Source organism: Arvicanthis niloticus, chromosome 3, assembly GCF_011762505.2.
Source record: "Arvicanthis niloticus isolate mArvNil1 chromosome 3, mArvNil1.pat.X, whole genome shotgun sequence".
In the NCBI taxonomy this organism is placed as follows: Eukaryota; Metazoa; Chordata; class Mammalia; order Rodentia; family Muridae; genus Arvicanthis; species Arvicanthis niloticus.
Window position 1 is genome coordinate 59,665,085 of NC_047660.1, and position 16,459 is coordinate 59,681,543.

The window sequence follows — 16,459 nt, forward strand, 5'->3', positions numbered from 1 at the left end:
GTAAGGTTGGTGCTGCCTTCTCTCTCATCACTCTGTCTTTACCTATGAATGTTTTTCTTTTAAAAATTCTTTGTAGTCAACAGGAACAGATGATATAAAATACCATCATGGAACTCATTGCTTTGTATGCTAATTTAAAACTAGTTAACAAAACCAAGATTAAAGTCACATCTTGGTAATCTGGGGTTGTTTTTAATGTTTTTAGTTTAAAGATGCTACACTAAAAAACGTGAACATTTTTTTCTTTTTTAGACTATAGCTTTTGAGAAGAATTCTGAGTCTGAGACAGGAAAATTTTTAGTGTCTAAATGAATTGTTTATAATTATTTAGATACAAAACTCTAGGCCTTACTAGGTATTAGCTATAACTTTTCCAGAAGCTACCATGGCAACATGGAAAACCTTGGTGAGTAACACTTATGCTGAGCTTCCAGCCACACGTAGCAAAGTTGGGGGTTCTACAAATGCCACTTGGGCTTTGTAAGGGGTTGGTGAGCGGTCTCCTGAAGAAGCCAGATAGTAAATATCTCAGGTTTTGTAGGCAGTGTGTGGTTGGTAGTCAGCCCCACTGCAAAGGTGCTAAGTGCGTATGTAAATGAACGAGCATGTCTGAGTAAATATGAACACTGGAATTTTCGTTTCTCACACTCTCATATGATATAAAGTATTCCCTTATAGAGCCCATATTTAACCTGTCACCTGAAAATAGTCTAACCATAGACCCATTTTGGCCTGTGGGTATTTGTTTGCAACACTCACATTTTGTGACAATGTAGATGTTTGTTTGGGGTCAGTGGTAGGCTGAAAACCTCTCTCTTTAGCTTGTATCAAACAGTGACCTTTTCTATTTTTGTATTTCAGCTGGAGTTAACCGAATTTCTTACTGGCCTTCTGACCCAGAAATAAGTCTGCTCACTGAAGCTTCTAGTTCTGAAGATGCAAAGCTAGACGCCAAAGCAGCTGAAAGATTGAAGTCAAACAGCCGGGCCCACGTGTGTGTCTTACTCCAGCCGCTGGTGTGTTACATGGTGCAGTTTGTAGAGGAAACCTCTTACAAATGTGACTTTATTCAAAAAACTGCAAAAGCGTTGCCGGGTGCTGACACTGATTTTTATTCTGAATGTAAACAAGAAAGAATAAAAGAGTATGAAATGTTATTTTTGGTTTCAAATGAAGAAATGCATAAGCAGATACTGATGACTATAGGTCTGGAGAACCTGTGTGAAAACCCCTATTTTAGCAATCTAAGGCAAAACATGAAAGACTTGATCCTACTTTTGGCCACAGTAGCTTCTAGTGTGCCCAACTTGAAACACTTCGGATTCTACTGTAGCAACCCAGAACAGATTAATGAAATTCACAATCAGAGTTTGCCACAGGAAGTTGCAAGGCATTGCATGGTGCAGGCCAGGTTATTGGCATATCGAACTGGTGAGTTCAACGCTTAGTTCATAAATGGGGGCTGAATGTCTGGGTTACAAGTGACACTGAAGTGAAGTGGTTTCATATCTGTGCTAGAGTTCCCTGACCCCTATACTAAAGTATTGTTGTTCTAACAATGTCAAGAAGTGAGCCAGACCCTGTGTTTTCTGTGTTCTTATATTCAGCTCTACATTTACAAACCAGGAGACTTAAGTCCTTTTTGCTTCTTGTGTGTATAATTCTATGAATCAGTATGTCCCAAAGTGAAGATAACACAAAAAGAAAACTAAAATATTTTATTTTTATTTATTCCACATTTTTCTACATATTCAGTTTTTTAAAAAGATTTTTTAAAAATGTGTACTAGTGTTTTGTCTGCATGCATGTTTGTGCACTACATACCTTCAGAGCCCAGAAGAAGGTGTTGGATCCTATGTAATCCTGTGTTGGACAGTTGTGAGCCATAATGCTGGTGCTGGAAACCACTCATGTCTTCCTTAAAAGCAACAGGTGCTTTGAACTGCTGAGCCATCTCTTCAACCCATGTATTCTATTTCTAATAAAAACAGAATTCTGAGAATTTTAAAATAACAAATTTAGAAGAAAAGAATCAAGGTAAAAATGTTATTATAGAGTCTTCTGGTTGTATGTTTCTCTCAGCAAATTAAACAGTCTTACTCTTTTACATGTTTGTAAAAGAAAAATATTACTTAGTGATGTTTTTTTATTTTAGTAAAGTATAGGCTCTCAACACTATTTCCTTTCTTACCTAATGTTTTGGGGTTTTTTGTTTGTTTGTTTGTTTGTTTTGTTTTTTGATTTTTTGAGACAGTGTTCTCTGTGTAGCCCTGGCTGTCCTGGAACTCACTCTACAGGCTAGCCTCGAACTCAGAAATCTACCTGCCTCTGCCTCCCAAGTGCTGGGATTAAAGGCGTGCGTCACCACTGCCTGGCTTACCTAATGTTTTTAAGTGTAGAATTACCACCTTTTAAAATTCAGCTTAGAAGTAAGTAGGGGAAGTCCAGATAGGAGAACTGGTAAAGTAAGACTTATTTGGTACGCATGCCATATAGTAGGGGTTTATTTATTTGTTTGTTTGTTTATTTGTTAGATAGAGTCTATGCAATCCAAGCTCCCTATGTAGCTGAGGATGACCTTGAACTTCTGATCTTCCTCCCTCCACCTGTTGAGTGTTGGAATTACAAGCATGCACCTCCTGGACCTGCTTTATGTTGTGCTGAAGATGAGAGGAACCTAGGGCCTCATGGCAGGCTAGGCAAGCAGTCCACCACCTGAGCTACATCCCCTGCCTAGACACTCTTAATTATCCCAAGAAAGGAGAAGAGAAGGAAAGTCAGAAAGGCCTGTGCAGATGGCAGTGGTCTTTAAAAGACCTCAGGTCAAGTAAGCGGAATGGAGGATCTCAACCAACAGTGTACAGACTCTCCTTGGAAACCTTAAAGGTACAGATGCTCAAACTACCTGGACCTAGTCAACTGGGTACAACCTAGGTCTTTAAAAGTTCAACAGGGTGTTCTGATGTTAATCAGGGTTGATGATCATCTAAAGTCTGATTTGTATCGTAGAGTTATGTACTCTACTATAAATTATGTTTTGTATGATACATGTGTCCACTTACTATTCAGGTTTATACATAAATCTATGCTGATACACTTGATTTCAAGGAAAAAATAGGGGTTTTTTTGTTTGTTTTTATTTTTTGGTGTTTTTTGAGGGGTGGGCAGGGGAAGGTTCTGGAACTCAACTTCTAGTTAAGATGCAACTTGACTGTCACTTGCCAATGTGAGTTCTTCCAGGGGAGAATCGCTGGCACACTTACCATTTTCCCTGAGAACTAGAGTATTTATTAAATGAGGGAATCTTTTTATATCAAAATAAATGCTTCAGGGGCTGGGCAGGTGGCTCAGTGGGTAAAGTGCTCTGCCTTGCAAGTCTGAGGACCTGAATTTGGGTCCCCAGCACACCTAAAACACAGGGTGTGGTTGTAAGTGCCTACAATCCCAGGGCTGCCACTGAAACAGGATCTTGTGGGCTCATTGGCCAGATAGTTCAGCCAATCAGTAAGCTCCAGTGAGAGACCTTGTCTCCAGAAGTAAAGTTACAGCACAATACCCAACATCAACATGTGGCTTCTACAGGCACATATTATACACACACACACACAGAGAGAGAGAGAGAGAGAGAGAGAGAGAGAGAGAGAGAGAGAGAGAGAGAGAGATCATAATTATTAAAGCCCTTAGGGAAAATGTAAAGAATGTAAAGGAATTTAGAATCTGGGGATGTTTTAAAAAAAGTATAGTGCATATGTTATTCTGGCAGGCACTCCCGGCTCTGGCTGGAAAGTGCTCTGTAGACATGGTGTTGAAGATAGAAGTAGGCAGGAATAGCATCTCAAAACTGTTCTGATTGGCTCTGCAAGTCAGATGTTAGTGTGACAAAGCATCAGAAGGCAGCTGTGGACAATCCAGGTCCCTGGCCCTGGCCTCTTTCCTTTGATTGATCAGGGGTCTTCACAAGAGCCAGGAATCAGCCTTTTTATCAGGCACCCAGCAATTTTGATCTAGAAATATAACAAAAACAGCTAGCTAGCTCAGAGAGTAAAGGGCTTTACCACACCCCCCTTCTTCCATTGTGGAAGACAAGAATTCCTTCCAGTTGTCCTTTTGACTCCTACAAATGCACATCGACACATGCACATGCATGTGTGCACACACAAATAGAATTTTAAAACCTAAAGAAAAAATAGTCGTGCCTGTAGGCGTGAACTATGGACTAAAGAGGTCTCTCTGGCTTCAGGCTTTGATAAGCCTCAGGAATCTGGTGGTCATAAATTGGCCTGTTCTTCAAAGCTATGCAGAAAACAAACAAACAAACAAAACAAAACCGACCGACCAAACAAAAAAACAAACTAAAAGGAACAATTTCCTAAGAATTACAGATAAGGTACATGCCTTTAATTCTGACACTCAGGGATGCTGAGGCAGGAAGACCTGAGGCAGGAAGACTGAAGGTTCAAGGCCAGCCTGGGTTATCCATCAAGATACTGTCTCAAAAACCAACCAACCAACCAACCAACCAACCAACCAACCAACCAACCAAGCAAAAACAAGTGAATAATCAAGAAACCCTTCTTGAAAAACAGTAGAAACTGTTCCCTTACAGCTAGCCTTTGCCAAGCACAGAGTGCTACCTCTGGGAAAAGGCTGTTTCCTTCTTGACAAAGTCCAGTCTGTCCCCTGACTAAGAGAAATAATAGCTCCCAAGACCAAAATCCTAATATAAGAAAGATATTGTTGCAGGAAATGTGGCTTTTTATATGGAGAGTTTGCTTTTTTATTTATATATGTATTAATTACTGCTTTGCTTAGGTTTTTATTTTGAAGGTAATAATATTGTGGCTATAATTTCTACAACTATCTTAGGAATGAGCATAAAACATTACATTATTTTCCTGCATTAAATTATAAATGTCGAGGAAGGAAGGAAACTTTGTTGATGCCAGATCTCTCTCCTAACACCATAGAAGCCATCACCACATACCCCTCAGCATCATTCCCCTCCTCCAAGCACAGCTTCCTTCTCCCTGCCATGCCCCATTCAGCTGCTAGTTTCTTGAGGACTAGACTGTCTCCCTCCTTCCACAGTCGGCCTTTCACTTTGGACATATATGGCACTCAAAATGGGGAATGCTTTTTAAGGGAATTCTTAATGTTACAGAGAGATGGAGAAAATGTTTGGTTAAAAGAACTAAATTTCAGTTAATTTTTATATCTAGAAATGGAAATTTTAACTATTGATAAAATTGGTAAAAAAAAAATGAGATCATGTGTAAAAATGCTTAACAGAAAATATATATTGTACTATAAGTTTGAAAACCCAAATGTGCTTGAATTGGAAATATGAAATTTTATTGCATGACTATAATTTTTAAAGTTAAGGCATCTTAGATTTTTCATACAACAGTGGTAGGACTTTTGTCTGAATTGTGTGTAATGAAAAAGTAGACGTTTAAATGCACTTTCATGGGAGAGCTTGGCTTGAAGGAAATTGAAGGGAAAGACAGTTGTACTCAAACCTTAGCAGTATAAATGGCCCTGGGGAAAGGTACAGACAATACTGATTTTCTCTGTAAATGTCCCTACTTTGTCCCTTGCTGTGATTTTGATAAATACTATGGTTTTATAATTCATTCAAATTTGTCTTAGAAATTTAAAACTCAATCTAATGTAGAAGGAAAAAGAAAACCTTAAATAGAATTTCTACTTGAACTCTTTTTTTTAACAAAAATATTTCCATTAAGTCAATTTTCCATGATTAGAATGTTAAAAAAAAGTTAGAAAATGACAAACTTGATTTTATCAAATGGTTATTTCACTAAATCCATTCTTTTAGAAATTTCTTATTTCTTCAGCTTCATCATCTGTTAGAAGTGGTCACTTAGATCCTGTCCTGTTAGGGGAGAGTCAGTGAGACTGAGCTGTTCCAGTTATAACTTGAGTGTGCCACTGCCATTCAGAGGTTGTCACAGAGACACCATGTGTGGGAGTGGTCGGTGGCTCTGTCTGGTTATTTGGTACCTCATTCCTGTATCCTGCACCTAAAAAGATTTATCATGAGAGTTTTGTGTAGTTGGGCAAGTAGTTGTTGCTACATTAATCATGTACATTGCAATAAGTATGTTCATATGATTTAGGAAGAATGGATTTAGTACTGACAGCATTGATTTTTACTGAGATAAACATCCTGTCTTTCAGAGGATCATAAAACAGGAGTTGGAGCTGTCATTTGGGCAGAAGCAAAATCTGTAAGTATGAAAATAATTGTTTAAATATTTAACCTGAATTTTTCAGTCAGTCTTTGAGGTGCTGCACTTTGATATTTGAGACAGGATTGGCCTCAAACTCCTGAGCTCAGTCCATCACTCCCCCCATCATTAGTGGTAACAATTACAGCTCTTGCTGTTCAACCTGATGATGTATTGGACTATATTGACTGGTTGAGATTAATGTTTTTATATTGATGAATTTTATTAAAATACCATCAACAAATTTTAAGGTTCTTCCATTTAGCAAGCCTTTACTGAACATGTGTGAGTTGGTTGGACACTGCCACAGTGAGCACTGAGCAGTTTAAATTTTTTAATTACATTTTTTGAGAGAGAGAAAGAGAGAGAGAGAGAGAGAGAGAGAGAGAGAGAGAGAGAGAGAGAGAGAGAGAGAGAGAGAGAGAAGGGGTTTATTTCAGCTTAACTTTCGGGTCACATTCTATCACTGAGGGAAGTCAGGGCAGGAGCTCCAGGTGGCACTGCAGTAGAAGCCATGAAGGAATGGCGCTTTCTTTCTTCCTCATGCTTATCTAGTTTTCTAACCTGACCCAGTATCACCCACCTGCAGATGCACTGTCCACCGTGGGCCTCAGCCTTCTCTGTCAATCAGCAGTCAAGGAAATGTCCCAGAGCAGTCTGAGAGAGGCCACTCCTCAGGTGAGGGTCTCATGCCAGGTGGCTCTAGTTGTGCAAGCTGACTGTGACATCCAAGCAGCACACCAGGCTCCCTTCAACTGCACTGAACTCTACAGTCACTGATGCTTGTCATCTGTGCCAGCTCTCCTAAAGCTTTACACTTACTCAGACACTTCCCCAAGCTTCATGTGTCTCTTATCCTTTTCTCTTTCTTGCTGGATGAGAGCAGGGAACAATAACCATTACATGTCTTGAATGCTAAACAAATTATGTATCATGTCTTTAAATTCAACAGTAACCAAGTTGTCAGGATATGGGAAGAATGCAGCCAGACTGTTTTCCATGATATCACAATGTCAGTACATAGCTTAGCTCCCCATAGAGTCCTTGAAGCCTGATGAACTAGGCCTTCTCTGCCCAAGTTAGCACCTTTGTCTTGCAAGGCCCCACCAGAATAGCCTGTCACATGCTACTTACAGTATTCAAGGGGTTTTCTAGCCTAAAGTTACAAACCTTTCCACATTCCTCTAGCAGACCAACATTAAAGGCCTAAGAGACACATGGTTGGGTTTGTTACAGCAATGAACCCAGGTCTCAGTTCCGGTTTTCTAAATTACACTGCCTTTAGGGAGGGTCTTGTATGTCACAGCACACACAGGGATATCAGAATAAAACTCTGATGATTGTTTCTCCTTTGTCTTTGTGGGTCTGTTGTTGCTACCACTTGCATACTTAGTGAGATCTATAGCATATTCTAAATAATTATAGACACTGTCAGTGATCAGTTGTCATCCCAGTGTTGATAAAGCATCAATATTAACACTAATATACCCTTGATCAAAAGAAATAAGAAAAAGGCAGCCAAGTGAGTTCTGTTATTATGTGTGCATATGTTAGATACTCGGAAACATGGAAGATTAAAGGAAAGTACATTTTTTATTTTCTAACTAAATTACAATAACATATTTATAGCTCAACAACAGAAATTGTTCAAAATATTTTTAAGTTTTCTGACTTATTAACCAGTAGTACAACACAGAGATTCAAATCTCTTCACTCTCTTATAAATACCTCTGTGCAGAGCAATCCAATGTGTGCTGGGGACGGGAAACAAAATATAAAACATGGCTTTTGATCCCTAGGATTTGTCACTTGTTTGGAGAGAACTGTCTAGATCAAGTAAAATGGTTTATAACTTACAGACAATGGTGTTAACTGCTAACATCAAAGACAGCCTTGAGGTCATATCTGAGGAAGGTGGCCATAAAATGATTGGATGCTCTATTTGTGTTTTAACTTTAAGTCTCATTTATTTCCTGTGCTAGGGGATGTGTATGTGTCAAGATGCACAACCATGTTCTTCCTCTCCCATGCTGATTCCAGGGATCAAACTCAGCTCTCCAGGCTTGGTGGCACAAGCCTTTAGCAGCTCAGCCATTTCTCCAGCTCAGACCTTGTATTTCTCGATGGCTCCATTTGTTATAGAAGTGGAGGGAACCTTCTTTACATGAAGTGTGAGGGCAACATGCCTTTCAGAATACTGAGACTCACACGGTGCTTCTGCTGACCCCACAGAGAAGCTGCGATGGAACTGGAGCCATGTACTTCGTAGGATGTGGGTACAATGCCTTTCCTGTGGGCTCTGAGTATGCGGACTTCCCACACATGGATGACAAGCATAAGGACAGAGAAATACGGAAATTCAGATACATCATACATGCGGAGCAGAACGCTTTGACCTTTAGGTATGAGCTTTAGCCTCTGTCCTTCAAAAGACAGCAGAGGTTAGCTGAGGCTAGTTCTCTGTTGTTGCCATCTGTTTTCCTTTAAAAACCGTAAGAGATACTTTCAGAAATAGTGTCTTGATAAAACGTGGTCCTGCTCGTGGACTGGAGGCTATTCATGGGCATGGATTCCCCAGCTGTTTCCATTTCTTCAGAAATCCTTTCCTACTCTCTCTAGGATGAATGTATTGGATGCTTGTCCTTAGGGACTTGCCCAGCTATTTCTATTTTGGGATGTTAGTATCCCCTTTGTTTTCTAAATTTAAAGCACGTCTGTTCTGTTTAGGAAATACTCCCTTGGTTACTATTGCTGTGAGGAAGCATCATGACCAAAATCAAGTTGAGGAGAAAGGGGTTTATTTGGCTTATACTTCTACTTTGCAGTCCATCACTGAAAGAAGTCAGGACCAGAACTCAAACAAGGCAGGAACCTAGAGTCAGGAGCTGATGCAAAGGCCATAGAGGAGTGCTATTGACTGGCTTGTTCCCCATGGCTTGCTCAGCCTGCTTTCTTAAAGAACCCAGAACCACAGTCCAGGGATGGTACAACCCACAAGTGGGCCCTCCCCGTCAATAACTAATTAATAGAATGTCTTACAGGTTTGCCTACAGCCTGAAAACATTTTCTCAACTGAGGTTCCTCCTCTCTAGTGACTTAGTTTGTGTCAAGTTGAGATAAAACTAGCTAGCACATGTACAGATGTTATGAACTAAAGTGTTTTAAAGAGCCTTTGTTTGAGGGGACCATGCAAGATGTCTGCTTGAGACAGTGTCTTCTATATATGGCAGGGAAGCTGCACCCAGGAAATATCAACTATATTGCTTCATAAATGAGACCTGAACAGTTATACTGCCAACTGTTATGTCAATGTGGATAGGGAAATTCTCACATGGCTTTACCCCTAGAAGAGCAACAGGCAGTTAGTTAATAGCTACGGAGAGAAGGAGAATCAATGTTCTCCAAGGATGAGGCCCTGATGGGATAGCCAATCCTAAGAGCTCAGCTCTAACCAAATGTGAGCAACTCTGAATGGTCTCAGCAGATTGTGTTTATGAAGACATGTGCACAAATTCACCTGCGTGCGCGCGCACACACACACACACACACACACACACGATTAAAATTAAAGAATAAGAGATGGTGAATTTGAGGAATAGGAGGGAGATGGGAGGACCTGGAGAGAGTGGGGAGGAGACTGAATAACTTCAGAACTCGTATATGAAATTCTCTAAAGAAATGTTTAAAGTGCTCTGTCAGAGATTGCTGTCCCTGCAGCCACAGGAGAGCCACTTTAGTCTAGGCCACCACAGCACGTACCAAGAATATCAACTGCACTCTCTCCATCTTCTTCAGTGTAGATTTACCTTCTGTGTTCTGCACAAGAGTTTGAATACGTCATATCCAATTTTTTTATTTTTTTAAAAAATAAGTTATGATTGGGGAAGGTTAGTGGAACTGTAGCTCAAAACTGGAAGTTACTATTTATTCATTAGGAAGCATCTAACAGTGTATATCTAAGTTAAAGCTCAGTCTTTTGGCTGCTGTGGTGACAGTTACTTTGCTCTTGGGAACTAAACCCCATCATCTGGCGTCATATGAAGTACATATGCAGGAAGGACTTACTCATGTGTCACGCTATGTTGTCTCCCCAACCCTCTGCTCTCAGCTACTTTCAAGTACCATGTCAAGCATACCAAACGCTTACCCACAGACAATGACTGTCAGTTAGGATACCAAACGCTTACCCACAGTCAGTGACTGTCAGTTAGGATTGTCAGATTTTTGCATACTTTGAATATTGCTAATTTAGCAAGAATATTACTTGATCATTGTTTGTAATGTTGCAAATTTGTTTTACAAAACTTCAAGTTTAAAGCTTAAGAAATTCTCTAAACACTTACTTGGTCTTTCATAACAGCTTTTGTAATATTTTATAACTTTTTATAGATGTCAAGATATAAAACCAGAAGAACGCAGCATGATTTTTGTGACAAAGTGCCCTTGTGATGAATGTGTGCCTTTAATTAAAGGTGCAGGCATAAAGCAGATCTATGCTGGTGATGTAGATGTTGGAAAAAAGAAAGCAGACATTTCTTACATGAAGTTTGGGGAGCTTGAGGGTGTTCGCAAATTCACAGTAAGTACATGTCTTTTCCCGAAGTGTACTTCCTGTTTGGTAACCTGCTGAACATTGTGAATTAGTGATTTTACTCTTTTAGGACTGTGAGTGAGTTTATTATATATACAAGTTTACTGAAGTATACATTTCCAGCAAAGGATCCTTGCCTGCACCTGCACCTTGCAGAGTTGTGCCCTGGCCTTTGGTGTTTCGATGCCCTCCTGTGGCTCACCATCTCCCCGGCTTTGGACTGCTGGACAGAGGTGCAGTTGTAGTAGCCGCACCTCACAAATGCACAGTACACACATTCTTAGGAGGGAGATCAGAGACAAGATCACCTCATACTTAAGATTTTTTTAAAGGGATAGAGGTGGTTCATGGAAAAGTCAGAATTTTTAATATACATTTTTCTACTTAGGCTTTAAAAAAGTGTTTTACTTTGGAATATTCTTGAGCATGCAGAAAAGTTATTAGAATTCTGCAAAATTTTTTCTCGGAGATTGTTGGCATGATATCAAGTTACTCTCTGTTTCCACAATGTGATGACCCAGCTAGAGTCAAAGGATGAAGAAATAAAGTGAGATTCTGCTACAGTGAATCCAGGGCTCCCACAGGGTTCCTGCTTATCCTAGTTATGCTCTGTGGAGAGCCATCTTGTCCAGAATCACAGGCTCCCTTTTGTCAACCCAGGGGCCTAAGCCTGGTGCCTAATGCCCATCAATAGACTAGAATGTGCAGTGAGTAGGAACATTTCTACAGAGCTGTTTACAATGTCAGCCTTGTGTTCCTGCTTATATCGTTTAATCAAAGCATACATGTACAGTATACACATGGATATGTTATAAAGCAGAATGTGCTCACTGTACAAGACTAGGAGGAACACTTCAAAATGTGCATTATTCTGTAACTTATATATAACATGGTCAATGCATTACTGTATTTTCTGTGTTGTTAAAAGTTCCAAAAATTACTTTTAATAATCAAACATATCCCAACCTGAACACCTAGCTTATATAATTATTTCCTTTGTTATATAACTATATTATTTCTATTTTTATAGTTATAAAAAGCATTTCTATAAGTATTTGGAGATGAAAGTTTAAAGTTACTGATTTTTTTTTACTGTTTTGCTCAAAGTAATAGATTTTGGTGGTTTGGTATATTTCAAACATTCCTTTTTTGATCATTTCTTATGTAACTCCCCACCTACTTTTTATAAATCCCTCTCTCTCTCTCTCTCTCTCTCTCTCTCTCTCTCTCTCTCTCTCTCTCTCTCTCTCTCTGTGTGTGTGTGTGTTATACACATGCATATATGTGTAAGCTCACCAGTCAATGCCCATATACAGGTCAGAGGTTGATGATGTCAGGACTCTCTGTATTACTCTCCATCCTGGGTTTTGAGACTAGGTCTCTTGCTTAATCTGGAGCTCTCCTTTTCCAGCTAGACTGGCTGACCAGTGACCCTCCAGGCTCCACACGTCTCTCCATCCCTGACTCCAGGGCTACAGGCTCACTGCTGTGCCTGGCATTTCTTTGGGTACAGGGATCGTGCTCATGTTTATGTGACCAGCACTTTCCCACTGAGCCATTTTCACACTCTTGTCTCTTTCTTGGGGCTAACCTCAGCCGTCCTATTTTTATAAGTTACCAAAGTCTGAGTCACATGTTTATTCTTTATTGCTCAGTATAAACTCAGTAGATAGGGTGGAGATGGCTCAATGGGAAATGAGAGCCTGAGTTTGGATCTCTGGAATTAACATAAAAAACAGGCATGACCACATGTGCCTGTAACTGCAGAGCTGAGGGTAAAAAGAAACAATGACAGGAGGATTGCCAAGGATTGCTGGCTGCCAGCCTGGCTGAAAGACCGAGAATTTCTTTCTTTTTTTTTATTTTTTATTTTTTATTTTTTTAAATTTTTTATTGGATATTTTATTTACATTTCAGATGCCATCCCCTTTCCCCATTTCCCTTTCCTAGAAAAACCCTATCCCATGCCCCCTTTCCCTTTTTGCTTTTATACAATTGTTTTAAAATCTTAATCAAAGGCTTTATAAGTTTGGTAATGCTCAATCAGAAGTGTAACCCAATACCCAACCTAGATATATCAACTATCTTTGACTGGTGGAGACTCGTGAACATCTGTCTCCATGTCCGTCCCCCCCCCTTCTCTCTCTTTCTCTCTCTCATCACCTAGCTTCTCCTCTCCTTCTTCTCCTCCTCTCCTTACTCCTTCTCTTCCTCTCGGTACTCCTCCCACCTTAGCTCCTCCTACATATCACCCTTCCTGTTAAAATAAAACTTTTCTCAAGACTGAGAATTTCTGGTTCAGTAAGAGACTATGTCTCAAGGGAATGAGGTGAAGAACAATAGAAGAGGATGCTTGTCCTCTCCTTTGGTCAATACATGGCACACACACACATACACACACATATACATACACACACATACACACACACATACATACACACACATACATACACACACACACACACACACACACACACACACACACACACACACACACACCACCACCACCACCACCACCACTACCACAATAGCTATTGTGAGCTTGGGCATGTAGAAGTCTCCTTCAGACCAAGTTAAGAAAGCCACAAAGATGGCCATTAATGTAGCAATATTGGCCACATTGACTGCATATGCTTATTATAACAAGAATGAAGAAAAAGCCATCCAAGGTCAGATCAAAGAGAAGTGAAATGATAGGACCTCTTCATTGTCAGCAAGTTGTGGTCCACATGCATTGGGAAAGCTGCTGAAGAAGCCTTTCAAAAGACCTCCTGGGTCTGAAACTGGATTGTTTGCACCTCCGTCATATTCAGTGGCCATAAGGACTTAAGCCCAGAAAGAAGTTATTCCCACAAAATGATAGAGTCAGTAGTCTCACCATTAAACTAGCCTTCTTGGATGCATGGCAGGTCAGGGACGAACTGGTGGATAAAGAGTTGGTGAAAGCTCTGGGCATCTCCAACTTCAACAATTTCCAGATTGAAAGGTTCCTGAACTGACACAAACCAATGGCCACTGCCCTAGGCTGACTGCCCTGTACCTTGGACAATGCAATCTAGTACTGACACTCCAAGAACATCAGTACCACATCCCATCGCCCCTGGGCTCTCCAGACAGGCCTTGGGCCAAGCCAGAGGACCATTAAGTACTAGAAGATTACAAGATTAAAGAGACCCCCACAAAACACAGGGAAACCTCAGCTCAGGTTCTGATTTGGTTCCATATCCAGGAGAATGTGTTAGTGATCCCCAAGCCTGGGACTCCAGCACACATACATGGGAGCTTTGAGTTCCAGTTGAGTGATGAAGAGATAGTCATCATCCTTAGCTTCAGTAGGAACCAGACAGCCTGCTAGCTGCTTGAGACAGTCCATACAGGAGAACGTCCCTACGACACAGAGATCATCTGAAGACTGCCTGGTGGAGTCTTTCTTTGCTAACGTGCACTGCATCCCTCACACCTCTCACATCCTTAGCCAGGTCTGTCTGACATCATGTTACGGGAGCCTTGCTGGAGGACAAAATCCAAGTAATGCTCTATTTAAATTCTCGTGCTGAACCACAGGAAGACTGCAGGGAAATGTGACTCAGAAGCATTGCTTGTACTAATATGATCTGACCAAATGTTGGTCAGACACCAGGAGCTCAGCTAGTGCTGGGGATATAAACATAAAATGATAAAAATAATAATAGTAACAAACATTAAAAACAAAGTTAAAAAACACCTTGGTGGGTCCTGGAAATAGACAGTGCCTGGTTTGTTATGGGCACGCAGATTCTAATCCTGTCTCTGTCTTGTGTCACTGTGACCTGGGGGAAGTTACTACAGTTCTTTAGTCTTCTATTTATCACCTATAAAATGAGTATAAAGGACTGTTAGAGCCCCTTCCTTCTCTGAGGATTTTGATTCTGATTCTAGATTCAGGTGATCTGATTGATCTGAGTTAGGATCATTCAAGGTCAGTGCCTTAATAGGCAGAGATACGTGGACTTTTAAAGCTATTTGATAATGAAAAGCAAGGTACTGATGTGCTGTTTATTAACTCATTTTAAACATATAAATAAAATATCTGTACCTCCTACAGTGGCAGTTGAATCCGTCTGAAGCTTATAGTCTTGACCCAAATGAGCCTGAAAGGAGAGAAAGTAAGTATCTCTAAGCATTCTGTTGAGGTGGTGACGCTCAGGAGGGGGAGCAATAGATAGTGAGTTTTTAAGATCAGATGATGGACCTCTGTGTGGGTAGATGCAGGATGGTCTTTTCTAAAGACTAGACTCACTTATCCAGCTTGTTCATAAACGTGTGTGTGTGAGGAGCTGTGTGAGGTTCTGCTTGCCCGTTACTGCAGTAGTATAAATGACTGCACACAAAGCAAATCTATAGATTACATTTGTTTGAAACAGCGAGCAGCAGCACTCTCCTACACTCATACAAAAGCTTCTTGGGAGTCAGAGAGGGGAGCTGTGAATATTTAGCACAGATTGTGAGGGCCGAGCAATGAGGGCATCTGTGTTCTTCTAGAGTAAAGACACAGCGGCCCAGGCTGCTGGGAGAATGGAAAGATCCTGTTTAATACATTAGTGAAGCAGACTTACCACAAGTGAGTCACTAGTTTCACATTTATTATTTGCATATTAAGTAAAACAATATTGAATGTAATATATCATGAGAGTTACAATTCCATAAGTGAATGATATTAAACATGATGCTATGCATATTTGTTTTAAAATGGTAGCTTGGTTGTGATTGTCTGGGTTTTAAGTAACTGGAGTCTCCTGTATATTTTCTTAAAGCAGCAGTGATTTGATAATCTTGAAAAACCCCAAAATACAAAGGTTTCTACGAAAACATGAATGTCTTATTTATCATTTACAATCTGGATACATAACTACCACATTTTCTTTTTAAATTTGTATTAAGAAGTAAAGGAAATAAAAGATGTGACCCTGCTCAGAGGTATTTGAGGGCCAGTGTGAGTCTTGCACTTAGGGAGAAAGCATATTGTGCTAACTGTAGAAAGACACATTCCTTTGTCTGTTGAAATTAAGAGCATCTGTCCATCAAAAGATCCCACTAAGAGGGTGCAAAGGCAAGCCATGGAGCAGAAGACATGTGACCTGTCCATGTTAAAATCAGCCAAGGGCCTGTGTCCAGCATCTCAGGAGGAAGAAGACATTCTTGCAGGAGACTGGAGAGTGGAAGGCGAGGACAAGGAAGGCTGCTGGGTTGTCAGGCAGTGTCTCAGCCACCCAGTCAAGTTGTGGTTCTTGGTGACAGTTCATTAAGCCTAGCTTATGTTTTGATGCATTTTTAAATAAGAATTTTTATATCAATAAATAATATGGTTATCTCCTTTTCAATGATGGAACAGCTTCATAGTGTATAATTTATTCACTGTGAATTCACCCCTTTACAGTACAGAGCTCACTGGCCTCTGTCCCTTCAGAGCTGTGTCCTATGGCGTTACAGTATAACGCCAGCGTGTTTCATTACAGTGTAAAGAAACCTGATACTGTAGTCACCCTGTCCTTCCTACCCCAGTCCTAGTCAGCACGAGCAGCTTTATGGATTGGTCTTCCCTGGCCGTTTCACACACAGGGACTCATGGTGTGTGGGTCCC

General features: G+C 40.4%; 1 protein-coding gene and 1 pseudogene across 5 annotated transcripts in view; both read left to right on the forward strand.

Annotated features, from left to right (window-relative positions):
• Positions 1-16,459, forward strand: part of Cdadc1 (cytidine and dCMP deaminase domain containing 1) — a 42,022-nt gene that overhangs the window by 10,660 nt on the left and 14,903 nt on the right. For 3 of the 5 annotated variants that reach the window (XM_034498269.2, XM_076930918.1, XM_034498265.2), the window contains exons 5-9: positions 862-1,431; positions 6,199-6,248; positions 8,481-8,650; positions 10,638-10,827; positions 14,924-14,984. In XM_034498269.2, the coding sequence (XP_034354160.1) occupies positions 862-1,431; positions 6,199-6,248; positions 8,481-8,650; positions 10,638-10,827; positions 14,924-14,984 (1,041 nt within the window). Of the gene's footprint in view, positions 1-861; positions 1,432-6,198; positions 6,249-8,480; positions 8,651-10,637; positions 10,828-14,923; positions 14,985-15,887; positions 16,204-16,459 lie in introns of those variants that run through there. The other 2 variants (XM_034498264.2, XM_034498266.2) reach the window with 2 other exon arrangements.
• LOC117705113 (aldose reductase-related protein 2 pseudogene) lies at positions 10,834-14,917 on the forward strand (annotated as a pseudogene).